Source organism: Siphateles boraxobius, unplaced genomic scaffold, assembly GCF_051911475.1.
Source record: "Siphateles boraxobius isolate OS27281-9 unplaced genomic scaffold, OSU_SipBor_1 12, whole genome shotgun sequence".
NCBI classification, from domain to species: domain Eukaryota; kingdom Metazoa; phylum Chordata; class Actinopteri; order Cypriniformes; family Leuciscidae; genus Siphateles; species Siphateles boraxobius.
This window is the reverse complement of record NW_027508722.1, coordinates 25,943,801-25,970,672: the sequence shown is the minus strand read 5'-3', so window position 1 is coordinate 25,970,672 and position 26,872 is coordinate 25,943,801. Positions and strand designations below refer to the sequence as shown.

The following is a 26,872-nucleotide window of genomic DNA, read 5'->3' as shown; positions in this document are numbered from 1 at the left end:
GTCTTCATCAGGCACAATACCAATGTAGAGTAAAGTCAACTTTAAATAGAAACAGGTAATCACATTAATTGGGTAGAAATTAACTTAGTGAACTTAACATGAACTAACAATGAACAACATTTCAACAGCATTTATTAATCTTACTTTATGTTAATCTCATCATTTACTAATACGTCTTTAAGATCTAAAGTTGTATCTGTTAACATTAGTTAATGCCCGTGAACTAGTTTATGTTACTTAATGCATTACGTAGTGTTAACAAATGAGACCTTATTGTAGCGTGTTGCTAAAAAATAGCAGAAGACAAGTCATCTTTGGTTATACAAGTCATCATGTATAACTTGGAATAATCATGTGAGTCAGAAGCTTCTGATTCCAGCAATAGTTTCACAAGAGATAATTTCAATTTAAAAGTATCGTAGTCATGTAGTCATACACTGTGTGTGGGGGGATTTTTTGAGTTTATGAAAAGTGTTGTGTTTCTCTGTCAGTCTGCTCTAAATGTCTAAATTTGAGTCTCTCTATTAATTCATGTGAGGAAAAACTAGTTTGCAAATGTTTATAAACTGCACCTTATAACTGACTCTCACCTTGTATGATTTTTGCAGCTGGAATCGTAGTCCTCCACATCACTGTAGGTTCCCTCTGGACAGGATCTGCACACAGTGTTGCTCTGGAACGTGTCTGCAACACAACTTCAGTTATTCAACATCCGTCCTGCCACATGTTCCAGTCCGAACACTATGGAAGTGGTTCGAACCATTGCAGATCTTCCGACAGGTGTAGCCACAAAACACGTTTAATGCAAACTCAACTGATTCCTTTTTTGACCTGTCAATATGAGTCATTGTGGATATTGTGGCAAAGCGTAGTGTCATTTTCACACAGTTCATGATTGGTTTAATTTAGGTTTAGTTTCCCTTCTCAGAGTCTTTGAACCAGCTTTCAGAGTCATCACACTGAAGAGGACATTAACTTAGGAAGACATATTGAAGGATATATAGATTGATTTAAGCAAGTGCATGGCTAACAAGCCACTAAATAAGGGCCATACTACTATAAGGATCAGTTTAGGTACTTGATGAAATGGACAATTGTATTTCTTATTGTAGCAAATGTCAGATTTTTAAAAGCGCACAGTGAGTGATTTCAAAAGTCACATTTGTGGCAGGACAGTGTGTGTGTGTGTTCATAATGTGTCTGTTGTCGGTACCTTGTAACATTATATTTTACTTCATTGACGGATACAAAACATAGTGTAAACTCAATACAGAAAATATTTTCCAGATAATAATTTTACATGTATTTTAAATAGTTTTATTTTTTACAAAAAATAAATGTCTTTATATTTTAATACTATAAAGAAATCTATTTATTTTGTTACATTCGGAGGTCTGTCGCATCAACATTTTTGAAAAGCCCTGCATCACATAAGCAAAGGTAGATACTTACAATGCTTGGCGACCCCTTTTCCCGGAGGACACTTGGAGACAGGACTGCAGTGGTCGCAGTGGGAATCGCTTATCTGTGTACAGTAGTATCCCCGCTTACACTTGCACTCCGTGTTTTTGTCTGCCTCACACTCCTTTACCATCTCCAAGTTACTGTCTGTCAAACACATACAAAAACATTACTCCCTGAAAAAGACATGTAGCATTATTTGTATGAAATAAAAGAGTAAGGGAATGTGATATTACTGCTGGTGCACTCCCTGCAGGCTCGACACTGCTTCATGTTATTTTCCTCATCGGTAAATGTATCACGTGGGCAGGTTTTACACTCTGGAACTGATGTGGCATTACATGTGGCATCCAAATATTTCCCTGAAAAAGAAAGAGTGCTTTGTTTTTGCACAATACTCCACAATCACAAGAGAAGTCTGTCATTTATAAACTACGTATTTAAAAGCCAATAATGCAGTAATTTGTTAAAGTTGCCTGCATATGACCTGGAAAGAGCTAAAAAAAATAAATAAATAAAAAACCCTGCACCATATTAGTGACTCTAAAATGTATTTGGAAACTGTCTCTATGTTTGTTAAAATATATAATTGAAGTCAGTGCGGTCCAAAACAACAATATTGGACCCCTTAGAATTTCGTTGACTAAAACACAATGAAACATTCTTCTAAATATCTTCTTCTGTTTTCTGTAGAAGGAAGAATGTCATACTTGGGACAAAACAGGGTAAGTGATGAAAGAATATTATTTTATTTTACATTGTATAGATGTCATTGCAGTAGATGAAATAAAAGAAAACTAACCAGAATATGCAATCAAATGATGCTAGAGTCTTTCTCACAAAACAATAAATAAAATAAATCACTTTTGCAATTATAACCAAATGTTGAAGTCCAAATGAAATCTGTTCTCCTCAAGTTCAGAGGTTATCACATTGATTATGCACATCTTACACTATGTTTTGAGAACCAGAAAGTGTTCAAATATTTTTTGGCTTTGTTTTGAATGATATATTCTTTTATAATGGAAAAAATAAGCATATTATTGTGAAATGTTTTGCTTGAGAACTGTCCTTGAGCTAGCTTTCATTAAATTAAATGCCGTTTTGTTATATAATGTGGTGCATACATACTTTCTATTCCATCTAATATATTATTATTTCAAATGAATACAGACTAGGGCTAGGCTATGCTGTGTTATGTTAATGCATACATTCCGGGAACCATCAAAAGCTCTCTTGTTATGGCGCTTTTCCACTGCATGGTACGGTACGGTACGGCTCGGCTCGGCTCACTTGTGGCGCTTTTCCACTGGATGGTACGGTACGGTAAGGCTCGCTTTAAATGGTACCACCTCTGTTGAGGTTCCAAGCGTAGTACCGATACTAAAATGTGACGTGGAAGCGCTGTAGATCACTGATTGGTCAGACAGACAGAATCGTCACTACCAGCGTCATTGTATTTGCAAGATATCAAACCCGCTAGATTTAAATAGCCAGTAACAGCCTCCAATGTTTTAAAACTACTTGCTTGAAGAAAATGGCTGAATCGTGGTCAGTGGACGAGAAGCGCAGACGTTCCTCTTGTTAGTTGCCGAGGAGCGGATAAACTATAACGATCAGTCATAATCCCACCCACTTTGAAGCGGTACTAACTGCAGTGGAAAAGCAACCGAGCTAAAGCGAACCGAGCCGTGCCGCGCCGAGCCGAGTCGTACCACGCAGTGGAAAAGCGAAGCGAAGCGAGCCGAACCGTACACCTGTGTTTCCCCCCGTCAATGTGCAATTGGTTTAGTCCTGTGTCCTAGTTTTCCCGCTCATCGTTAGTGTTTAGTTCTATCACCTGTCTACCTGTCATTATCAGTTAATTTGCCCCAGCTGTGTCTTGTTTCCCTAATCTGTTCCCTGTGTGTTTAAGTCCTGTGTTTCAGTCTGTTCATTGTCTGTTGTTGTTGTTGTTATATGAATGATTGTTTTTTTGGTTGTTTTTTCCCCGTTCTATCTGTTCCTGTATATCCGGGGCTGGTTGTATAAACATAGCCATTATGTTAAGACAGTGTCTTAAGTCCTAGTGTGACCCACTAGCAGTTAGTCTGGGGATGTCAGATTTACTTTTCGGTATTAAATTAGGCTAATCTACGTTTATGTAACTGATTTAAAAAAGTTATGAACAGTCTTAAAGAAAAAAAAAATTGGTGTCTAACTTGTAATACTAGTCTTAGCGGTTTATGCTAAGATTGTGAAAATTAAAGTCTGCTTCTATTGTGATCTGCTCCAACCTGCCCGTGACAGTTAGCAGGGTTACAGTACTCTGGTGGGCTGATTTCACCTTGATAAACAATATTATGTAAAAATAATACCCTGTGCCTTAGTCAATTGTATGGGAAGTTATATGTCACTAAGCATAGAACTCAAAATGAAATGAATATAAATGAAGGCTACTTTAATAATCTTGTCACTGTAAAACGTTGCAGCAGGCTAAAGAAAAGATCAGGCATGATAGCTTGTTTTTACATATTGTTGGGTGAACTGCTTTCATAATGTTGCTTAAAGTTGGAAAAAACATATTTTTCTTTTACCAACTATGTGATACAATGATTATAACACACTGTTATAGATTTCAGTATTAAAAACAGCATTCCCAGTACATTATATATCAAAAATGATTTTAATAGAAATAGATAAAAACCCAGCTCTTTTTAAATCAAAGTAGTTTGTACAGTAAGGATATGAAAATCTCACCTTTCGGACATTTCACTTCTCCCATCTCGGCTACTTTCACTGTTGTCTCGGTTTGGTCCTTTCAGTTTGAATAGTTTTGTGCAGTCATATGAAGTCTGTCCACTAAACAATGAGAACTTGAAGTGATTCTAAAAGTCTGGATTCCTCTTTTTACGTTACCAAGAAATTGATGATTATTCGGCCATGCTGGCCCTCTATTGTGTCGCTTTTCTTTTCTCTTCTGTTTGTCTGTCGCAAGCACTTGCTCTATCTTTTTGTGCGGTATCTCCGTTCATCGGCTGCAGGCAGGGGAATCATTTTTTTCTCAATTTCCTTTGTGGCTCTTTTTTACGTCACCAACACTAAACCCCCTCTGTTACTCTTTTTTTTTTTCTGTCCAATGCATTGGAAAGCCCCACTAGCTCTATCCACCCTCTGCATTTGTGCGTGCGCTCTCTCGCCTTCCTTCCTGTTCACATCATTAAACCCCCGAGACAGACAGAGAATGTCAACACTGCAACAAGACCTTCATTAATTGTGTGATTTCTCAGAAATAGTATTGAGTAAAGCAGTCAATATGAATAAGGACATCCAAACTAAAACATCATGAGTGCTTTAAATAATATCAGGCATGATTAATCTGTCAAAAGTGTGAGATAAGTTTCTACTTAATTTGTATTTACACCAGCTAGAGGGCGAAAAAACTGAAGGGACAAAGGATGGCTGGGACATTTTTTATTTGCAAAGTAGATGTGAATGTATCTGTTGTTATCTGCTCTGAATCACACATTTGTGTGATCTAAATGTCAGAAAAAAATGAGGTCTGACATGAAAACCCACAGGCACTTCAGTGCAAGAGGTTGTGTGTGTGTGTGTGTGTGTGTTCTTACTCTTTTCCTCATTTGGTCAGAACTGTTAGCAGTGTAGTTTCATATCATTACTGTACTCTCTAATGTGAGCGCTGCTATGCCAGTGCACAGAAGACCATCTGTATAGCAATATCTAATATTTTACTCTAGTAGTTAATGGAAAAAGGTATTTTCTCACATGAATTATCTAATCTCCAACATATAGTTAAGACAAAATGTGCTGTCTTTGGAATATACATACACTTATATATATATATACTCTAAAAAGTTGGGTTAAAAACGACCCAACAGCTACCCAATGGTGGGTTGATATAGCACCAACCTTTTGTTGGGTTATTTTGACCCAATAAATTAGGTAACTAGTTTTACATAATAAATTGGGTTACAAGTAACTAATCTGTTGGGTTATTTGGCCAAAATGCTTTAATCAACCTATTATTAATATTAATTATAATTACTATTATTACCATGTAAATAAATAACTCACAACTTAAGTATATTAACAATGCTTTATTTACATTCAATTAGACATTGCATTCAAAAGTAATTGTTGCAATTGTTTTGAAGTACTTACCTAAAGGTAAGAAATTGTTTCAATAAATAAAATAAAAAAAGTAATGCAATTATAAACTGCCTCATAAGACGACGTGTTGAGGGAACACCTCCAGGCACAGAATATTAATGTTAACATTAATTTAGAGTTATGTTTTAAGTTCTAAGAAACATGGAACACAAAAACACAAATAAACAGTTGTAGTCAAGTCAAGTCACCTTTATTTATATAGCGCTTTTTACAATACAAATTGTTTCAAAGCAGCTTTACAGAGATAACAGGAAAGTAAAGTTGTAATAGTATTGTTAAATTCAAAATTAAATGTTAAATGTCCCCAACAAAGCAAGCCAAAAGCCAATGGCGAATAAAGGCAAAAAAAGGCGACAGTGGCAAGGAACCAAAACTCCATCAGGTGAACGAGTGGAGAAAAAAACCTTGGGAGAACCCAGACTCAGTCAGGGGGGCCAGTCCTCCTTTGGCTAACAAACGAACAGTGTATGATTATGATTTAGGCGGCATAATAGGTCAGAAGTCAGATTGGATCAGAACTTTCACAATATTTATTCAGTTCATCTGATTAGTGGTCGGAGTTATCACGCCGGTATGGAGATGAGTTTGTTGAGGTGTCCATGAGGCCTTCACAGTATTGATGAGACTGGCACTTCAGGGATGCGTTGTCGTTGTGTCCATGTGATGGTCCTTCCTCAGATCTGGATACGGCCTGGATCTGGCAGTTTGCGCTAAACCTCGGGATAAACAGAGAGACTAATATTAGCCTAGACCCCATCCTTCTTATGATGTACTAAGTACATCAGGATTTATCGGAAGTGTTCCCGGTTCCAGCTGATCTAAACTATGCAGTCTAACATTGAATTATAGCAATCCATAATGTGTTATGTGAATGCTTAACCCTATAATGGGTTAAGAGCTCGCTCAAATACAGGGGAGCAAAGCCATTTAGTGCTTTGTAAGTAATCAGCAATATTTTAAAATGTATATGATGTTTAATAGGGAGCCAATGCAGTGTTGACAGAACCGGGCTAATATGGTCATGCTTCCTGGTTCTGGTAAGAACTCTAGTGGCTGCGTTTTGGACCAGCTGTAGTTTGTTTATTAAGCGTGCAGGGCGACCACCCAGTAGAGCATTACAATAATCTAGCCTTGATGTCATGAACGCATGAACTAATTGTTCCGCATTTGTCAATGAGAGCATATGACGTAATTTAGATATATTTTTAAGATGGAAAAATGCGCTTTTACAGATACTAGACACGTGACTTTCAAATGAGAGATTGGTATCAAAGTGCACACCCAGGTTCCTAACTGACTACGAAGACTTAACAGAGCAGCCATCAAGCTTTAAACAGTATTATTGGATATGGTGTGTGGAAGTTTTTTGTCCAATAATTAGAATCTGTGTTTTTTCAGAATTTAGTAGTAGGAAATTACTAGTCATCCAATTTTTTATATCAGCTATGCATTCGGTTAATTTTGTGAATTGGTAAGTTTCGTTAGGTTTTGAGGAAATATAGAGCTGAGTATCATCAGCATAACAGTAAAAACTAATTCCATGTTTCCTAATGATATCTACTAATGGTAGAAAGTACAGAGTGAACAGCAGCGGTCCTAGTACTGAGCCTTGTGGTACGACATACTGAACTTTTGACCGATAGAGTGCCGATAGTTATGACGTCAATTTGTAGGACAACTCGGAAGTTAGCGGCGCATGGGTTCCCTCGATCGAAAAGCTATGCATTTTCCCCATAGACTTTTGGAAAATCGCAAAAAATAAGATCTGTGTTCAACAAAGGGTTGTGACCTTTACACGTTTTGTCTATCAAGATAATCTTTACAAGTTAATCCAAAATTTATACATTCTGAAGCCTATATAAAGTTTTAAAAACCACAAGCAAACACAATCAAGTTTAAAAAACCACAAGCAGGCTATAACTGGGGGGTTTTATGCAGGGGTGGTAAAAGTACTCAAAAATTATACTCGAGTAAAAGTATATATACCTGAATAAAAAATGACTCCAGTAAAAGTAGAAAGTCCTCCATTCAAACATCACTTGAGTAAAAGTACAAAAATATCCGATTTAAAACGTACTTAAGTACCGAAAGTAAAAAGTAAATATTCAAACTGTAAATATCAATAATTAAACAGATCTATTGTTTTGGGAGTGATATGCAATGTTTTAATTGAACAAATTATTAGATAATGCAATTAAGAATTTGTTAGATTTGCAATCATAAGAGACAATGAAGCACCTTGCATCAATTCTAAACAATTTCATTAAGTTTGGTGACAGCATATTATGGTGCAATGACTGGTAGGCCATTCTTTGATACAAATTTTACAATTTCAATTCAATTATTGTGGTTTGATTCCGATCTTGATTCAATATAGATTCATTTTGATTAATATTTGTTACAGTAGATGCATGTTAATTTTTAAATTAAGAAAATCTTACCTAATTCTGTAAACATAGGCTACAGAGAGCCCTGTCAGCTGGTATTATTACATGTTAAAAATACATGTGATTTTTATTATAATAACAACTTTATAATATTTTAAGGATATAAGTAAAAATATAATAAATATATAGTGCACATTTAACAAAATACTAATTTATACTAATATTACATATATTATAAAATACTAATTTTTCTAGCCAACTAACATGCTATGGTCATTAAATGTTGTTGTTTTTCCTGAGGTAAATGTAACGTTATGTGACATTGTTCTCCAGCTGTTTTATTGACCTCTTTCCGCGGTTGAAAAACACTGATTTATTGATATTATGTATAAGGTTTATACATTTCGGTAAGTTGTACTGTATCTTTCAACATAGGCTACCTATTATTGTTCATTTGTGTTTATTTACAATTAACTAGTAGTAAAAAGATTAACGGCACCCCATAGCAGGCGCTAGCTATCTGTCACGTCACATTTAAAAGCTCCAAAACGGTATTTATTGTTTAAATTTCGTAATAAAATTGACAGAATCTGAGAGCTGAGAATTTGTTTCATATCAAAAGTAACCTAATCCGTCTTGTCTGTCGGTGTCAATGTCCTCTTTGCTTCGTGATTTTTGAGAAAATGGATGTGTCGTGAGAGCGTGTGGAAAGTGTCAATTGCGTGAGTCTCACGGTGAATGAGTGAGAGTTGGCAGCTCTGCAATAGACATGTTCCATAACATTAATTGCATCAAACAGAAGATGTGAAAGATACAAGGTAAGCGGGAATCTCGGGATCATTGCTTTACCTTCACCTGTTTCTGCGGTCATCTTCCACAATGGCGAACCGACTGCTATGTGAGCTTATGCTGGCAAAGAGCTTGCGCATTCTTTTTTTCAAAATAAAACCAAGTTTTTCATTGGTTTGGAAAGCCAGTGTAATAAATACTTGGAGCAGGCATGGGGGAAATGTAACGGAGTAAAAAGTAAACTTTGTCTTTAATATTGTAGTGGAGTAAGAGTAAAAGTAGATGCAAATAAAACATACTCAAGTAAAGTACAGATCCCCGAAAAAAATACTTAAGTAAAGTAACGAAGTATTTCTACTTCGTTACTTACCACCACTGGTTTTATGTCATAGATCAAAACGTGAAAATATTTAGAGGCTTTGTTAACCACAGACCTTATTTCAGGCGATTTAGCAAAAACCCATTCAAAAAACCCATAGACTTTAGGGTGAGAGAACCGGAAGTGCAAAAATGCAAACTCACTTACGCGTTTTGGCCTACAAAGTGACGTCATAACTTTGGCGCTCTATGGAGGAAAGATAGCTGGCAGGGTTTTTAAAGCAACATCTCCAAGAGTGTCTTTACATAAAACAGAAAGAACAATGGATTAATCTTTAAACAAGTGCATTACAGTATATTATAGACAAAATATTATAACTTGACATGAAAGTACAGAGCTGTTGTGCAGGATTTTCTCACCAGAAGAAATGTTAGTCTGAACAGGAAGAAGATCCAAGGCTCTCTTATCAGTCCTGCAATATGAAAGGATTCGCTGAGATGCATGTCCCCAAATTTCAAAAAGTTTATCTTTGGCATGTGGGTATAAAATACCAATGTCCTGAGCAATCTAAAAATTAATAAAGAAAAAGAAAAGTTAAAATCACACCAACACCTCATATGTAAGGGATAATGTAGAGCGAGGCGGTTGTTATAGTGAATACAACCCTGACAGGCTGATTATGACCCCGACGTGAAGCGGAGCTTGAATCAGCCTGAAGGGGTTGTATTCGCTATAACAATCGCCTCGCAATATCCTGCTTATTACATGGCTACCTACCAAATAAATCAATAATTTGACACAAAATATTGATTTAAAAAGGAGTTTATTGATTTAAAAACGATTGTATTGCTTCCGCTAAAGAAAATAGTCTGATCCGTATCTACGGTTAGAATCCTGCGTCCATGGCAACGCTCTGTTTTTCATGGCAACGGTGTGTTATACTTAGCAGCGGTCTGTTATCAAGAAATAACACACCACATTCTATATTAGAATTCAACCAAGCCATGTAATAAGGTGCAGTAACAATGAAAGTATGGACATCTGTTTATCAATATAAATATATATTATTATATTTTTTATTATTTATATTATTATTACAGGGATTAAAGTGAAAAAAATTCTTCTGACTGAAAATTTTTTTCAGGCCAAGTCATATTCCTTTAACTTTATTTAAATAGTCGAGACCAATATCGTTTTAAGGGGAGATGTTTTAAACCGCTTTCATATTGCCAGTTTGCATATTTTAAAAGCTATTTTAATCTATGAAAAAAAATTACTTAGCTTGACAAATAATCAACCATCTACATAACTTTTCAGTGCATGTTTTTATTTATCTTATAAGACCAAACAATGCTAAATTATATTAATATATAGTTTGTTTAATGGCAAATCGTTTTGGCTGAGGGCAAAGTGAAGTTTCATAACTTTATATATTTAGGCTATTTAACTTTAACTGTGTAGCCTATTAGAGAGCTGACTAATGTTTGACTGAATTTTTTGCTTTATTTCTCATTGTATAGCTTCTTATAGCCTACATATTAGGCTACTTATACTTTTATGGATATTATTGATAATTAAAACTGACATTTAACAAAAAGCAACAGGGTTGTGTAATGTTATATATTCTAAAATATATAAAATATTCTTTATATATTTTACTATGCATTCTCTTGTATGTGTACATGCATAATAAAATAAAATGATACAATCCTGTCTCTGTTTGTTAAGTTTGTCAGTTTTAATGATCAATAATGTTTCATATTTTTAAAATGAAAACAAAAAGAAGCAGGGTTGTGTTTTATATTGCGTGTTGTTATTAATATATGGAGTGAAGATAATCAATGTGCGTTATCTGAACCACATTTGTGTGGCCATATAGGCCTAATATGTTTTTGATAATATGTTCATTTATAAATGAAAAGAGGTGTTTTGTATATATTTCGTTATATTGTTGATGAAAAGAGGCAGAGTTGTATTTTATACCATATTTCATTTTATTGTTGACTAAAATATACATAAAGAGATAACCGGAGTAGCCAGAGCGAGATGAGTGACGAAACCAAGATCGGCGCGGATCCGTTTGCAGAATAACCGGACTCGCGTCCTCGGGAGTTCGTTCTCCCGAGTCGAACTTGCCAAGTCCGAACTATCAAGGACGCAAGTCCGAGGTTTGCGTAGCCTATTGGTATTGAGAAACGGCCAATATTGACCCGCGTTCTGTTTTCTATCATGCGCCGTGCACGTTTGCGTTGACGTAATATGCACGCAAACGCACCAGGGTTCGATAGAATTAAGTTGAACGTGAAACCAGACCAACGCTGCGGGGGGCGCAGGGAACAAACTCGCTCGGATTCGGACCGCAGCAAACCAGCTGTAGCCTGACATGCACTTCTCCAAAACTAAGATTAATTGAGTGAACACGGAGCAGTTTTTCCGTGAGCGGGAATTGAAAACCCGGACTGGACCATAAGCGAAGTGATTACAGAATGTTAGAGTGGAGAGAGGAACGTGCTTTCGCTCCGATCAAGGCTTTATCACATCCCCCTCAGCAGGGTGAATACACCTCGTCTTTCCTTAATTTAAGACCTATTCAAACTAAAATTAAGACATTTATCACACTATTTGAGAAATGAAAGCCTATTTACGGCCTTAACATTATGAAAAGTGAATTTAAGACATTAAGGACAGACGGGAACCCTGCAATTGACGGAAATCCGTCATAGACTCGCTGCAATTAACGGAAATCCGTCGTAGCGACGGAGAACTTTAATCCCTGTTATTATTATAATATAGAGCTTCTGCAATTGCCATGTATTGTGGTAACTGACCTCCATTTAAAATGTCCTTTTACTACTATGTGTCATTTAAAAAGTAATAAGTTAAAGTTTATCATAAAGGAATAAAGTTTCAACCAACCGTCATTTTATTTAATGGGCATGTGGCGATCTGAAAAGTGTTATGTAACTGAACTGACTATTGTAATAACTTACTATCTTATTGAGTAGTTATCTTTTTTAACTTTTAATCTTTATAGAGTTGTCTAGATAAAACGTTTTTTTTTTTTTAAGGAGGGATCTAAAGCAATGAAAAAAAGGCACACAATGAGTGGCGTCCCGTCCGGTCGCATTTTCTTTAGGTCCGAAAAAAAGGACATGTCCGGGAAAAAGAGGACGTGTGGTCACCCTAGTTTAACACTTTGTAGTATTTTAAATTCACACTGTAGTTGGGGTAGCCCCATAGTGTTTATATCTATGGGATAGCCCAAGTAAACATTTGCGCTACAATGTAGGCCTTTATATAACACAGCATACCTTCTTCCTGTAAGTGACTGCGATACTGGATGGATGGACCAGGCTTCCGCTGCCTCTTGAAGCCGAGCGCGCCGGTTAATATCTGAAAATATTAATAACTTCCCAAAAAGTATTGGAAAGGACAAAGAAAGTTAGGAAGAGTATCACAACCGAGTAGGCTACTAAGAAATTGGCTGGCTATATGGCCATATTGGTGTCGTTAGTCGCAGATAGCGGACAAAAAAGCAGTCATACAGGGGAGATATAAACATAAAAATAATTGGCCGAACATTTAGAACGAAAAACGGCAATAATACTATGTAAGAGCTTAAAGTCATGTTATAACGAAAAAAATAAATAATAACATAGGCTACAATATGCATACTGTGTAGTGTAATATTAACTGACCCGTGTAACGTTATCTTCTGTCAGCTGTGGTGGTCAACCGTTGAAATTTGAAATTCAAACTAACCGGCTGCGTTGTTATAGAAACAACCCAATAAATGTTCCGAATAACCCAACAGAACGACCCACTATTTTTAACCCAGCTATTGGGTACACAAAATAACCTAACGTTTTTTAGAGTGTATATATATATATATACACACACACACACACACACACACACACACACACACACACACACACACACACACACACACACATATATATATATATATATGTATGTATATGTTTAGGTTTAGGCCCATGTGATGTGAACAAACTCATCTAATCAGATTTTTATAGCATATATTCACAAGAACTGTTGGCGTCATAAAGATACATTATTTGAATGGTAAGATGGTGTTACTGTATCTGAGATATATTGCATAATGTAGATCAGTTTTTTTTTACTTTTTGATGCCGTGGTCCCCAAAATATAATCAACCACTTCCGAAAACAATAGATTTTTATAGCTATGTTTTAATGTACATAGTCCAATTTTTTCAGAAACAAATATGAATCTAGACAATATTTACATTCAAATAATGTCACAATGAAATCAAAATGGACAATTCTTGTTTTTTTTTCTTTTTTGGAATATTGCTGTATTTATTATAAATAAATATTTAAAAAAAATCGAGAAGCTGTTTCACTGTATCACAATAGGGAAGAAAAGACTATTGCAACTTCCGTTTCATGCCAATACCAACATTGTATATTTTTTTAGAGTACTGTTACACACATAAAACTATGGCTGTCAAAAGAATAAAATAATTGTGATTTTATGTGATTTTTAACCAACCTTTTGAAAGTAGACGAATAAAATGAGAAATGAAAGGGTTCCGAAACTTTATTACTTTTGTAAACAAATTTTCTATAATTTTGTCATACAATCTTTTCGTCAGACTCAGACCCCTAGCACACTATGTGCTCCCCTGTTTTTTTTATTATAGTTTTTTTTTTAATAAAGAAGAAGCCAAACTCGAGGATCTCTACAACAACAACATAAGTGGGATTCATAGCTTGCAGTAGAGACTTCTCTCTGTAATAGTGAACTATTTTACTTCCTTGATTTTGTTGAATAAAGCTAGTCACAATTTCTGTTTTACTTCCTTTGGTTGGTATCTTATAAAGCTTGCTTACCTCATTCAAGCTATGTGAGACAGAGTAATTGGTAATTTAGCATAATTTGGGTAGTTAGCATTGGCCATGTAAGGTAATTGTTAAATGTTCTGTTACATTGAATAAAGATCAAGTGCAACCCATAAGTACATCTTCACAATTTTAAAAACTACACAACCTAAAAACAAAATTAACTTACATGTTACATTTCACATAGTACAGTAGTACACCTCTATTAAACAACATATCAGAATTCGATTAACATGTTCAATGACACCATTTGACCTTTTTTGTGTGGTGTTACAGTAAATGGTTGTTGGAAAAAAATACAAACAATAGAGTGCAGATAACCTCTTCTTCCTCTATGCCCCCATATCTGTCTTTCCCCTCTATACCGTCCCTCCTCTCTCCCTCTCTTTCTCTCCATTTCCCATTTATCTGTCCTGCCTCTTCCTCTTTGTGCGTCACCACCCTCACTTTCCTCTCTTGCTCCTTTCTGACACCAGATGGCGTACTTACACTCAGGTCGAATAACAATCATGGGTTTCAGCATTTCACTGTAGCCCATGTATTTCTGGCTGCACATCTCAGTTGTATAACTGCGCACAAGCACAAGTTGTAAGTTAATTGAAAAACTGTTTATATTAGCAAAGACGTTGCATTTACATTGAAAATAGTTCATTCATTTTTGTGAACTCAATTAACACTAAAAATACACATTAAGAAAAATAAATGCTTTTTTTTTTTTTACATAAAATGAATGCAAAAAAATTGCGTTGAAAAAATTAATATAAATCTTTTCATTGTTCAATATAGGCCTATTGCTTGACAGTATTTATTCAGTATATAAAAGGTAGTGATGATTAGCAAATAACTAATCATCATGTATGGCTGTAACATAACCTAAAACCTGATGTAAAGGATATTTTTAAAGGCTCTTCGTCCTGTTTACCTGGATTGATATATTGGTAAGTGTTCAAAAGTGTCCATATAACCTAACCTACATACAAATCTTATATGTTTGAATAACTTTTAAACTTTAAATGAATGAATAAAGAATGTAAATGAGGCTTGTATCTGCCCCCAACAGTTATGTCTGGAACAGCCACTACATCTCTGCAACAGTTCACGTCAGTTCAGGGTGAACGCCCACTGGCAGATGTTGAGAAACACTCATACTCTCAAGTATGTTGACTGTTTTTAGGGGAAAAGGGGGCTGGGACATAATGATGCAAGCAGCGCATGAAAGTGAAAGTCCCGAAACAAGAGAGAGCGAGTTATGTTTTAACACTTCTCATCATGATTGTTTTCTGGTATGTATTTTTCTTGTTGTAATTTTTCAGCTAACCAAATATTACATCCATCTATCTATCTATCTATCTATCTATCTATCTATCTATCTATCTATCTATCTATCTATCTATCTATCTATCTATCTATCTATCTATCTATCTACCTATCTATCTATCTATCTATCTATCTATCTATCTATCTATCTATCTATCTATCTATCTATCTATCTATCTATCTATCTATCTATCTATCTATCTATCTATCTATCTATCTACGGGTTTGTTGTTTATGTTGTCTTTTCTGCTTTATTAATTTATACCCTACTATTTTCTCCATTATGAATTCGTTTTTTCTGACTTTCCCCTCCTTGTCCAGTATTGTTGTCCTCCTCCTTCCCGTTTGTGGGTCAGTGTCGTTGACTGGATGGTTGGAGTCTCCTGGACACCCACGAGGGTATGACCCCAATTCCAGCCTGACTTGGAAAGAGTGTGCTCCAACCGGACACAGAATCACACTCACTCTCATACATTTGGACCTGGAAGAAAGCTTAGGGTGTGAGGACGATTCCTTGAAGGTGTGTGTGTGTGTGTGTGTGTGTGTGTGTGTGTGTGTATGTGTGTGTTTGAAAGATTATTATTATTTTTTTTTTAAACATACTGTATCTGTGCACACTTAGAAGTGCAGTTTTATGTTAAGGGGAGTGTGTGAAAAAAATATTTTACATAAATTATTTATATTTTGTGTCTTTGTAAGTGACAACAATTTTTGTCCAGGTATTTGTAGATAATGAGCTTTTCACTCTGTGTGGACGCAAGTCCTTGAAGGAGCTGCAGTCGTCTATCAACCCTTTGCTCCACTCCTCCTCTGGAGGTTGTCTCTCTGTTTCATTTCTCGCAGACTACTCAAACCCTGAGAGGCACACTGGATTTCGAGGCTTTTACACCATTCAGGGTGAGTAACAGATGATGTGTAATGCACTGCCTGCAGGGCAGAAAGGACATGAGATTGTGAGTCATTGAGAATGTTATCTTAGCCAATGCTTTAACATCAAATCTTGCTGACTTTTAGATGTTGATGAGTGTAAGGACGCTGATAATGAGTGCACCCAACTCTGCAATAACTACATTGGAGGTTATCGCTGTTTCTGCAGACCAGGTTACATCCTTGACCCCGATAAGCACACCTGCCAAGGTAATGAATGGTTGTGGTCGAATGAGATTTTAAGACATTTTTACTCGGGCTGTCAATTTAACATTTTAATTTACAATTGATTATGGAAGGATTAATGTCAGTCAGCCAGTAATTATTGCAAAATAAATTATTTTTATTATCCTGTAGATTACTCTGCTATTTAGCATAAACAAATACAAGGACATGAAATATTGATTTTAATTTGAAAAAATGTATATGCTTTCCTAGTTATTATTTAAGATATTATCTTAAAGCTTCCACTACGAAAAAATTATAAAATGTGCTAAACAATCAGAATATCAACAAGAATACAGGGTTGTTTACACCATACAATATAAGTACTGTATATAGTTTTAATAATTGTTATAATTCTCTAATAGAATAGGGAAGTACACACCACTGCTATAACAAAACAGAATATCTTTGGAATCCCTTTCAGAATTGTTTTTTTTTTTTCCAGCTGATGAATGATTAATGCAAAGTTCGGTAACACTTTAGAAAACTGTTCTGCAATTAATGAATAACTACACACTCTAGTAACTACTATTAAATAAAAAGAAGCTCTGATTAATGAATTAGTATTATTAATTTTTTTCATATTTATTTATACAGGTAAGTTGACTGAGAACGAGTTCTCATTTACAGCAACGACCTGTGTAGGTCACACAAAAAAGAAAGAAATACAGCCAAAAGTACAATATACAGCAAAACAAAAAATTAAAAATAAAACAATAAAAGAAAGCAAAAACAATCACAAAAAACAAACACAATCAGTAATAAAAATGATCCTTGAGCAGACGTTTAAAATCCCATAAAGGAATCAGATCATTCAGTCTAAAAGTGCATTGTAATTCATTCTAAGTGTGAGGGGCAGAAAAATTAAAAGCAGATCTACCCAATTCAGAGGAGATCTTTGGGATCTGAAGTAAAAGCCATCCATGAGCTCTAGTCTGATAACCAGACCTTCTAACAGCTAAAGGAGAATTAATATAAGATGGTAATTTGTGCAAAAGAGCTTTGTTTGTATATTTTAGTGATAGTGCTTAGACGAATGTGGTAGTTCACTATTAGCTAATCAATAACTACTATTTTTTTTATACTTCCAAGAGAACTACTAAGAAAATAATTAACATGAATAATACATAATGTATAATTAGTTCTTGAGTGAAGATCATGGTAACCCACTACTAATGACTCAAGTATTACCAAATCCTTCAGAAGGAATGACTAATTATTTGCATCAGCAGTGTAGCAGATCTATTCCGCCAAGACCAAACATATCAACATTGTCATATCCATTACCATGCCAAACACTCCAAGATTTGTCATGACAAAAAATTTGAAGGCCAAATTTAGAATTGGTGTTGGTGAAGATGGTAAAGAGGTGTTTTCATCTCAAAATCCAAACAACAACCAATGATATACAAATAAAACATTATATTGATTTCTAAAACCACTTATCTAATGTCTATTCAACAATTTACTTGTCTATCATAATAGCCTGTGGTAATGGTGATAATTTTTTCAACAATTATTTATATAGGCTTTGTGATTAGTTGGGATTAATTAGTCAGCATATAATTTAATTAATTTGATTAATTGCTTATTCAGTTGACAGCCCTAAATTATGCTTAATCCCTATAGAGACACATGTTGTTTTCTTTCTGTCTGTTAGTTAGCTGTACTGAAGATCGCACAGGCTCTCAAGAAGGTGTGCTGATGTCACCTGGCTGGCCCGAGCCGTACCCTGAAAACGCTGTGTGTTCTTACACTCTGGCTGTGGAGGAAGGTCTGCGGTTTGAGCTGACGTTTACAGGCGTGTTTGATGTTGAAATGCAAGAGAATGGACAGTGTATCGACTCATTAACTGTATGCAACATGTTTTATACAACATTGTCTCTTTTTGTTTGTATTTCTCCTCATTGACCTTTTCTGTCTTTCTATACCCATTCCTCTTAGATAAAACCTCTCTCTGGAGATGTTAAGACACTTTGCGGAAGGGATCTCCCTCCGTTCTTCCTCACAAGGTCTCAACATGTTGAGATTATCTTCAGGACAGACCATAAAGGAGCAAACCGAGGATTTAACCTCATTTACAGAGTGAAAGGTGTGGCTGTTGTCTTTAAAACTAACCAAGGATATACTGATTAAGATATAGGATATGTTCATGATTGGTGGAACCAAATGTAACAATCTGCTATTGAAAAACCCACCACTAATATGAATATTGATTGTCGATTGAAAAGTGCTGTGTTTATTTACATGTTGCGTTGTTGTTTATTTACTTTCTCTCAGAGATGAATTGTGTTGGACCTGTGACGCCAACATCTAGTATGATTTCACAGCATTCTGATTTCGAATATCTCACGGGCTCCAAGGTTAAAGTGAAGTGTGACAAAGGACATGTATTACAATCAGTAAGTATTTCAGGCTGGTTTTTCCTGCCCAGGCTGAAGTTATGGGTTTGTTGAGAATTATTTTAAGAAATATATGTTAAAAATGAAGATGAATTAGATAATTTAAAAAAAATTGTAAATAAATTATTTATTTTTAAAAAATCTATAAATTGAATAATTAACAAATATAATTGAATTACTTTAAATTTGGATAGCAGTCAGTATGTACTTTATATGGTTATTTATAATTTATAATATTATCAATATATGGTAAAAAGTCACTTTCTGTTCCACAGAATGTATCAGCTGAGGTTGAGTATGAATCCACATGCCAGAAGAATGGAAAATGGAGTCCTGTTATCCCCTGTGAACGTGAGAAAATATCTTCTCACAACATCTCCTTTCTTGATTACTGAACAAGTTGTTTTTAAGATATACACATCTTATATTTTAACCGGATAATTTTCCACCCTCTCTTTGATACTTAGAATTGAATGGGCTGTCTTCACTACCGTTTTCCCTATATAGGCTACAGTTAATGATGTGATGTGATGTTACGAGCTCACAAAACTGCTACTTAGCACAACTTGCTAAGGATCCATTTGAAACAGCTTTTTTTGTGGTGGGAACACCAACAGTACAATGCCCAAAACATTTTTAGCAGCTCTAGGCATGTGACGATTTAAAATTTTCATGTCACGATAATTGCTGAAGCTTTTATTACAGTATACAGTATTATCAAAATATTTAAATAAGTTGGTTATAAAGGTGTTGTCATACTACGTATAACAGGTTTAATAACTTTTTCTTTTTTTCTTATAACAAAAAGACCTCTGAACATTTAAATACGATAAATCAAAATACACAAAAGAATACACAACAAATGTTTCAAACAGATTTAAGTGGAAAAGAATTATAAATAAATAGGTAATACTTTTATAATAAGTGTCAGGAATCAATCAGATTCATTCCCATCCACCACTCAAAGGTCACTCTCCCCGGAATATTAACCAGTCACACCTGTTCACAATCAGTCACCTCGTTACCCAGCCCTATAAAACACTCACGCACACCCCAGTCATTGTCAAGCCTCCAACAGGAGAAGACCGTTACCCACGATTTCCCGAAGTTTCCAAGTCTGCCAACGAAGATCCATCACGTAACTATACTCACCCCTGAATATACTCACCTTTGTCTCCCTGTCTTGCTGTCTCCAGTATTCCAGTCTGGTTCCCTGTTTCCCGAGTCCTGCCATTTGAATCCAAGTGCTCCACGTGTCCACCGAGATCTCCCTGTTCCTCCCTGGATCTGAAACAGAAAAGTATTCGTATCACTGGACATTGTCTACCCACGTCCAACTCTCTGAAGAAGGGTCTGCTCACCTGGGATCCTCTGCACGACGTGATCGTCAACGCACCTGCACATGAACTTTGTCTCTGGACATATATCACTGTAAATAAACTCACGTTTGCTTTCACTTACCTTCGCCTCTGTGCCTGTATCCTGACAGAAGGCTTGACCAGAACAGAAAAGTGAAACAGCGCGATGGAAGCTACCCGCCATGGTGATAACCCTGTACAGTCTACAGCCGCTGTTCAAAATTCCGGTCAGTCTACGCTCAGCACTTCCGCAGACTCCACTTCTTCGATGATATGCTTCGCTAACCAAGCATCACGTCCAGCGCCATTCTCCGGACGGGCGGAGGATTGCAACGGGTTCCTGCTTCAGTGTTCGCTCGCTCTGGAACAGCAAACTCATTTATATCCCACAGAAAGATCGAAAATCGCTTTTATCATCCAACAGTTATCCGGGGCTGCTTTGAGATGGGCTGAAACCATGTGGTTACAGGAGTCCACTACAACCTCATCGGTACAAGGGTTTGTAGACCATTTTAAAGAAGTTTTCGGACGACCAGTTGATGATTCTTCCACCAGTGACAAACTACTGCAACTATACCAAGGTCGAAGTTCGGTTTCTGAGTATTCGTTGGAATTTCGCACTTTAGCCTCTGCAAGTGGGTGGAACGAGAAGGCGCTCATTTCTGTTTACCGACGTGGTCTGAATCCTGCTCTCCGTCTGCAAATGGCGATATATGATGACAGTCTGGGTGTTGAAAAATTTATCCAACAAGCTCTCCGTGTGCATCAACGATCTCGGGGCTGTTATCTAGAAAATCGCCGACCCACTAGTAATTCTCAGTATCCCACGGAAGCTCCGCCCGAAGCAGATGGAGAAAAGATGCAATTGGATACTTACCGACTGTCCCCAGCGGAACGTGCCCGGCGCCGTGAACTCAGGTTATGTTTGTATTGTGGAATGGGAGGACACTTTCGTCAGTCATGTCCGACTCGACCCCCCAGAATGCTTGTGAGTTCTGTCTTTACGGCCGATTCGGTATCAGCCCCACTAACTATTTCAGTGATCTTAAAATCCACGACTTTCCATGTTTCTGCCACAGCCATAGTGGACTCCGGGTCGGCAGGAAACTTCATTTCCGGACGGCTCTGCCAAAAACTCCAGCTCGAGAAATCAGCCACCGCCAGACCATACTCCATCCATGCAGTGACGGGTGAAACCATAAATAAGGGGTATGTCACAGCTCAGATTAAACCCATCATCCTGGGTGTCGAAAATACACATCACGAACTTTTTGAACCTTTCATATTAGAGAACAGTCAGACTGATCTAATTCTGGGTCGCCCATGGCTTATTCGACATCAACCCAATATCAACTGGTCATCTGGTAAGATCCTGAACTGGGGGTGTAAGTGTGCATCCAGAACTGCCGAGTTGGCGACCACATCCATCGTTGATGCACCTAACATTGTCCCAGTAAACTCAACCTCCATCGAAAGCCCCACTGAGAGTCTGTCCGTTTCCATACCTACCTGTTATTCCTCGTTTGCAGATGTGTTCAATCCTGTCGAGGCTGCTAAATTACCCCCTCATCGAGCTTGGGATTGTGCGATCGACCTTGTTCCAGGAGAACCCATTCCTAAGGGACGAATCTACTCCCTGTCTATTCCCGAACAGAAAGCCATGAAACAGTACATTGAAGAGGCTCTGAAACAGGGGTATATCCGTTCCTCCACGTCACCTGCTGCTGCCAGCTTTTTCTTTGTTCCTAAGAAGGATGGCGGACTACGTCCTTGTATCGACTATCGAACCCTGAACAGAATAACTGTGAAGTTCAGCTATCCACTACCGTTGGTTCCTTCCTCACTGGAGCAACTGCGTGAGGCCAAGATGTTCACTAAACTGGACTTGAGGAGCGCATATAACCTCATCCGAATTCGAGAAGGCGACGAATGGAAAACCGCGTTCATCACCCCTGCTGGCCACTACGAATATTTGGTTATGCCGTATGGACTGGTCAACGCTCCTTCCATCTTTCAAAGCTTTATGGACGAGGTATTCCGAGATTATCTGAACCGATTCGTAATAATCTACATCGATGACATTTTAATCTATTCCAAGGATCCAGTGGAACACCAACGACACGTCTCCTTAGTCCTCAAACGGCTACGTGAGTTCTCTTTGTTCCTAAAAGCAGAAAAATGCTCATTTCACCAAACTTCAGTCGAATTCCTAGGCTATCAACTCAGTGAAAGAGGAGTACAGATGGACGATCGCAAGACCAAGGCGATCACTTCCTGGCCAACCCCACAGACGGTAAAAGAATTGCAAAGATTCCTTGGCTTTGCCAACTTTTATCGGAGGTTCGTTCACCAGTACAGCCTGCTAACAGCTCCTCTAACGTCACTCCTAAAGGGAAAGCCAAAAACGCTGCTCTGGACTGAGGAAGCCGACCACGCATTCCAGTCTTTGAAAACCGCCTTCACCACTGCCCCTCTACTCCGACATCCTAATCCCGAAGAGATGTTCATCGTAGAAGTCGATGCCTCCACCACTGGATTAGGAGCAGTGTTGTCTCAGTATTCCAATTTGTCACCCAAACCTATGCCATGTGCGTTCTTCTCCCACAAGTTATCACCCGCCGAAGTAAACTATGATATCGGCAATCGGGAACTCCTGGCGGTAAAACTTGCGCTTGAAGAATGGCGACACTGGTTGGAGGGCGCCAAACACCCGTTCCTGGTTCTCACTGACCATAAGAACCTCCAGTATCTGAAAGAAGCAAAGCGACTCAATCCACGCCAGGCTAGATGGGCGCTTTTCTTCACTCGATTTCACTTCCAGATCTCCTATCGTCCAGGCTCCAAGAACGTCCGAGCGGATGCTCTGTCTCGTCTCCATGCTCCTGAAACTCACCATGAAGAACCTGAGAACATCTTGCCAGAGAAAATCTTTGTCAATCCCATTCAGTGGGACTTAAACGAACAACTGATGGAATTGTCTCGAAACCAACCCAGTCCTACGGAATGCCCAGCTGGGAAAATCTACGTACCCGATGAATTCCGTATATCACTTATCTCCTCAGCGCACTCCTCCGTTGGTACGGGTCACCCAGGAGTCACCAAAACCTGCTCCACTCTCCAAAACTGCTACTGGTGGCCCAACATGCTCCGAGACGTCAAATCATTCATCCAGGGGTGCATCCTATGTGCAATGAACAAAAACCCTCGTCATTTGCCCGCAGGAAAACTCATGCCTCTACCCGTTCCCCAAAGACCCTGGTCGCATATTGGGGTGGATTTTGTGACTGATCTTCCACCCTCCGAAGAGAACACCTGCATCCTGGTGGCCGTCGACCGCTTTTCGAAAGCGTGTAAGCTGATTCCCCAGAGAAACTTACCCACAGCATTTGCAACCGCAGAACTTTTAATGGAACATGTCTTCCGGAATTTCGGCCTCCCAGAGGACATTGTATCAGATAGGGGGCCTCAATTCATTTCAAAAGTTTGGCGAGCCTTCTTTGCACTGATGAATGTCACCGTAAGTCTCACTTCAGGGTATCACCCACAGGCTAATGGTCAGGCAGAACGAAAAATCCAGGACGTCAGCCGTTTCCTCCGAACTTTCTGCCATGCCAATCAGCACCTCTGGAGTCGTTACCTCGTGTGGGCAGAGTATGCCCAAAATTCCCTTAGACAAACCTCCACCAACCTGACTCCGTTCCAATGCATTCTGGGTTACCAACCTCCACTGTTCCCGTGGTCCGGGGAACCCTCAGAAGTCCCAGCAGTTAACGCCTGGTTCCGGGACAGTGACAGAATATGGAACCAAGCTCACCATCACCTCCAACAAGCCATAAACCGCCACAGTCACTTTGCAGACGCTCACCGAAGCAACAACCCCGAATACCAACCTGGAAAATAGGTTTGGCTCTCAACAAAAGATATCCGGTTGAGACTACCCTGTCGCAAGTTAAGTCCAAGATACATCGGTCCGTTTCCCATAACAAGACAAATCAATCCAGTTACCTACCAGCTCCGTCTGCCAAGTCACTACCGCATCCACCCCTCATTCCATGTTTCCCTCCTGAAGCCCCATCACTCACCTGTTCCAGTCCCCTCTACAGATCTAGCACAAGATGAAAATCCTCCGGTACTCCCCATTGAAACAGAATCCATCTTTGCTGTAAGAGAGATCCTGGACTCCCGACGTCGGGGTGGTCTACTCGAGTATCTGGTTGACTGGGAAAATTATGGACCGGAAGAGAGGTGTTGGATACCTCGTAAGGACATCCTTGATCCCATGCTACTCACTGCCTTCCACGAACAATACCCTGACAAACCTGCTCCTCGACCTCGAGGTAGACCCCCACGACGTCGGGGTCCTAGGTCCGCTGGCGCGGACGCTGGAGGAGGGGGTAGTGTCAGGAATCAATCAGATTCATTCCCATCCACCACTCAAAGGTCACTCTCCCCGGAATATTAACCAGTCACACCTGTTCACAATCAGTCACCTCGTTACCCAGCCCTATAAAACACTCACGCACACCCCAGTCATTGTCAAGCCTCCAACAGGAGAAGACCGTTACCCACGATTTCCCGAAGTTTCCAAGTCTGCCAACGAAGATCCATCACGTAACTATACTCACCCCTGAATATACTCACCTTTGTATCCCTGTCTTGCTGTCTCCAGTATTCCAGTCTGGTTCCCTGTTTCCCGAGTCCTGCCATTTGAATCCAAGTGCTCCACGTGTCCACCGAGATCTCCCTGTTCCTCCCTGGATCTGAAACAGAAAAGTATTCGTATCACTGGACATTGTCTACCCACGTCCAACTCTCTGAAGAAGAGTCTGCTCACCTGGGATCCTCTGCACGACGTGATCGTCAACGCACCTGCACATGAACTTTGTCTCTGCACATATATCACTGTAAATAAACTCACGTTTGCTTTCACTTACCTTCGCCTCTGTGCCTGTATCCTGACAATAAGGTCTCATTAGTTAGCATTAGTTTATGCATTAACTAATGTTAACAATGAGCAATAACTACATTTGTTACAAATGTTAGTATTCTTTGTTAACATTAGTTAAAAAAAACTGTTCATTGTAGTTCATTGTCGGTTGCATTTCTCTTGTTCCTAAAGTGCCATCTACTGTTAGAGAGTGAAAGTGCATTTTCATTCAGCATGTCTCCTTTACTGGTTCCGCCATGCTTCTTACTGGAAGCCCTGTTGGTGTTGTTTATATCGTATTACTGTACACATTCAAAAATGCTTTTTTGTATTAAACTGAAAATTGTTAGTGTCATTTAAAAAAAACCTCTTCTTGTTTCCTCCTCAGCCGTGGATTGTGGCAATCCAGAGCTTCCTGAATTAGTGGAGCTATCAGAAAAAGATCCTCCAACAACTTATCTGAAACAAATCAGTTTCAAGTGCAAATCTCAGTATTATCAACTGGATAAAACTGGTGAGATGTGTATGGTTTATGTGAACATCACTGTCGAATTTCTTGATAAAAGTATAGTTAGTTGCAAATTTTTGTCTGTCTTCCCTTTTCTCAGGTAGTTTTACCTGTAATGCTGATGGTAATTGGGTGTCTGAGAGTGGTCAAAAATTAACAGAAGATTTGCCTAAATGTGAACCAGGTACTCAGTCATCCTGAATATGATTATAACCCCAAATATGCCTTGTTCGGTTTCATTATATATATATATATATATATATATATATATATATATAAAATCATATTTCTCTCTCTTTCTTTTAGTGTGTGGAATGAATTCAGATGTCTCTTTTGGTGGCAGAGTCTTTGGTGGGAAGCCAGCCAGAATGGGGCAGATTCCCTGGCAGATCTTCCATAGGTCATCTCCCAGAGGTGGTGCGTCTCTGATCAGTGATTACTGGGCTCTAACAGCTGCTCATGTGGTAGATGGATATGAAGGAAACACCATGAATTGGTTAGGAGGCCTAATTGATGGTCAGGACAAAAACGCAGTCATTATGGAAACAGAGAAGATCATAATTCACCCAAATTATCAAAAAGTTGGTAAAAATGTAAAACCAAACAACTTTGATAATGACATTGCACTCATCAAAATGTCTGCCAGGGTGACACTTGGTCCAAACATCAGACCAGTGTGTCTGCCAAACAAAACAGATGAACTTGTGGCGGAGGGCACAATCTCAGGTTTTGGTAGAGTGGCAGAAAAATTCAGTCAATATCTGCTTCATGGACTTGTTCAGATATATTCACTTGATAAATGTGATTCAAACGGTTTACCTGTCACTCATAACATGTTCTGTGCTGGAGGAGATAATATAGACAGTTGTCAAGGTGACAGTGGAGGTCCTTTGTTTTCCCCTGTTCTGGGCTATGGGTCTCCAGACAAGCCTTATCGTCTTGCAGGCATTGTATCATGGGGTCCTCCTGGATGTGGAAATAAAAGCTTCAAGGGCTACTATACTAAAGTCCAAAACTACCTGGATTGGATCAAAGAAACCATGGAAAAAAACTAACATCAGCGTACTAAAATTATATTCACCTTCACCAGTTGTTATTATAATGCACATCATAGTGTCTTATTAACATATCTAATCTGTTATTATCATAAATGATTCAAGTTTTATACTCCTAATAAAATTATTTTCACACGTAAA

General features: G+C 38.1%; 2 protein-coding genes across 4 annotated transcripts in view; one reads left to right on the top strand and one right to left on the bottom strand.

The window, feature by feature from the left end:
• Positions 1-4,659, bottom strand: part of LOC143723565 (tumor necrosis factor receptor superfamily member 5) — a 16,018-nt gene extending 11,359 nt beyond the window's left edge. The window contains exons 1-4 of the mRNA XM_077216186.1: positions 4,201-4,659; positions 1,698-1,823; positions 1,453-1,608; positions 591-684 (exon numbers count right to left, since the gene is read on the bottom strand). Coding sequence (XP_077072301.1) covers positions 591-684; positions 1,453-1,608; positions 1,698-1,823; positions 4,201-4,225 — 401 coding nt within the window. The 5' untranslated portion in view covers positions 4,226-4,659. The remainder of the gene's footprint in view (positions 1-590; positions 685-1,452; positions 1,609-1,697; positions 1,824-4,200) is intronic.
• On the top strand, positions 648-26,872 carry LOC143723540 (complement C1s subcomponent-like). 3 transcript variants are annotated; one of them, XM_077216115.1, is made up of 13 exons: positions 648-780; positions 2,155-2,186; positions 15,187-15,295; positions 15,651-15,849; positions 16,049-16,226; positions 16,344-16,466; positions 18,142-18,335; positions 18,426-18,573; positions 18,762-18,883; positions 19,159-19,234; positions 25,557-25,682; positions 25,777-25,860; positions 25,983-26,872. In XM_077216115.1, exons 3-13 carry the CDS (start codon positions 15,225-15,227, stop codon positions 26,729-26,731), a joined length of 2,070 nt encoding a protein of 689 aa, XP_077072230.1. In that variant the 5' UTR covers positions 648-780; positions 2,155-2,186; positions 15,187-15,224; the 3' UTR covers positions 26,732-26,872. The 3 variants fall into 3 exon arrangements, with proteins under 3 accessions (XP_077072230.1, XP_077072210.1, XP_077072220.1); XM_077216095.1 differs by having other exon boundaries at positions 15,187-15,307; positions 15,633-15,849; XM_077216105.1 differs by lacking the exons at positions 648-780; positions 2,155-2,186 and having other exon boundaries at positions 15,137-15,307; positions 15,633-15,849.

Bases quoted from the DNA above. Each gene is read 5' to 3' on its own strand.
- LOC143723540 (XM_077216095.1), top strand. From the start codon at position 15,225: ATGAAAGTGAAAGTCCCGAAACAAGAGAGAGCGAGTTATGTTTTAACA. The intron at 16,467-18,141 runs GTAATGAATGGT...TCTGTCTGTTAG, and splicing joins CGATAAGCACACCTGCCAAG to TTAGCTGTACTGAAGATCGC. The intron at 18,336-18,425 runs GTATGCAACATG...CATTCCTCTTAG, and splicing joins AGTGTATCGACTCATTAACT to ATAAAACCTCTCTCTGGAGA.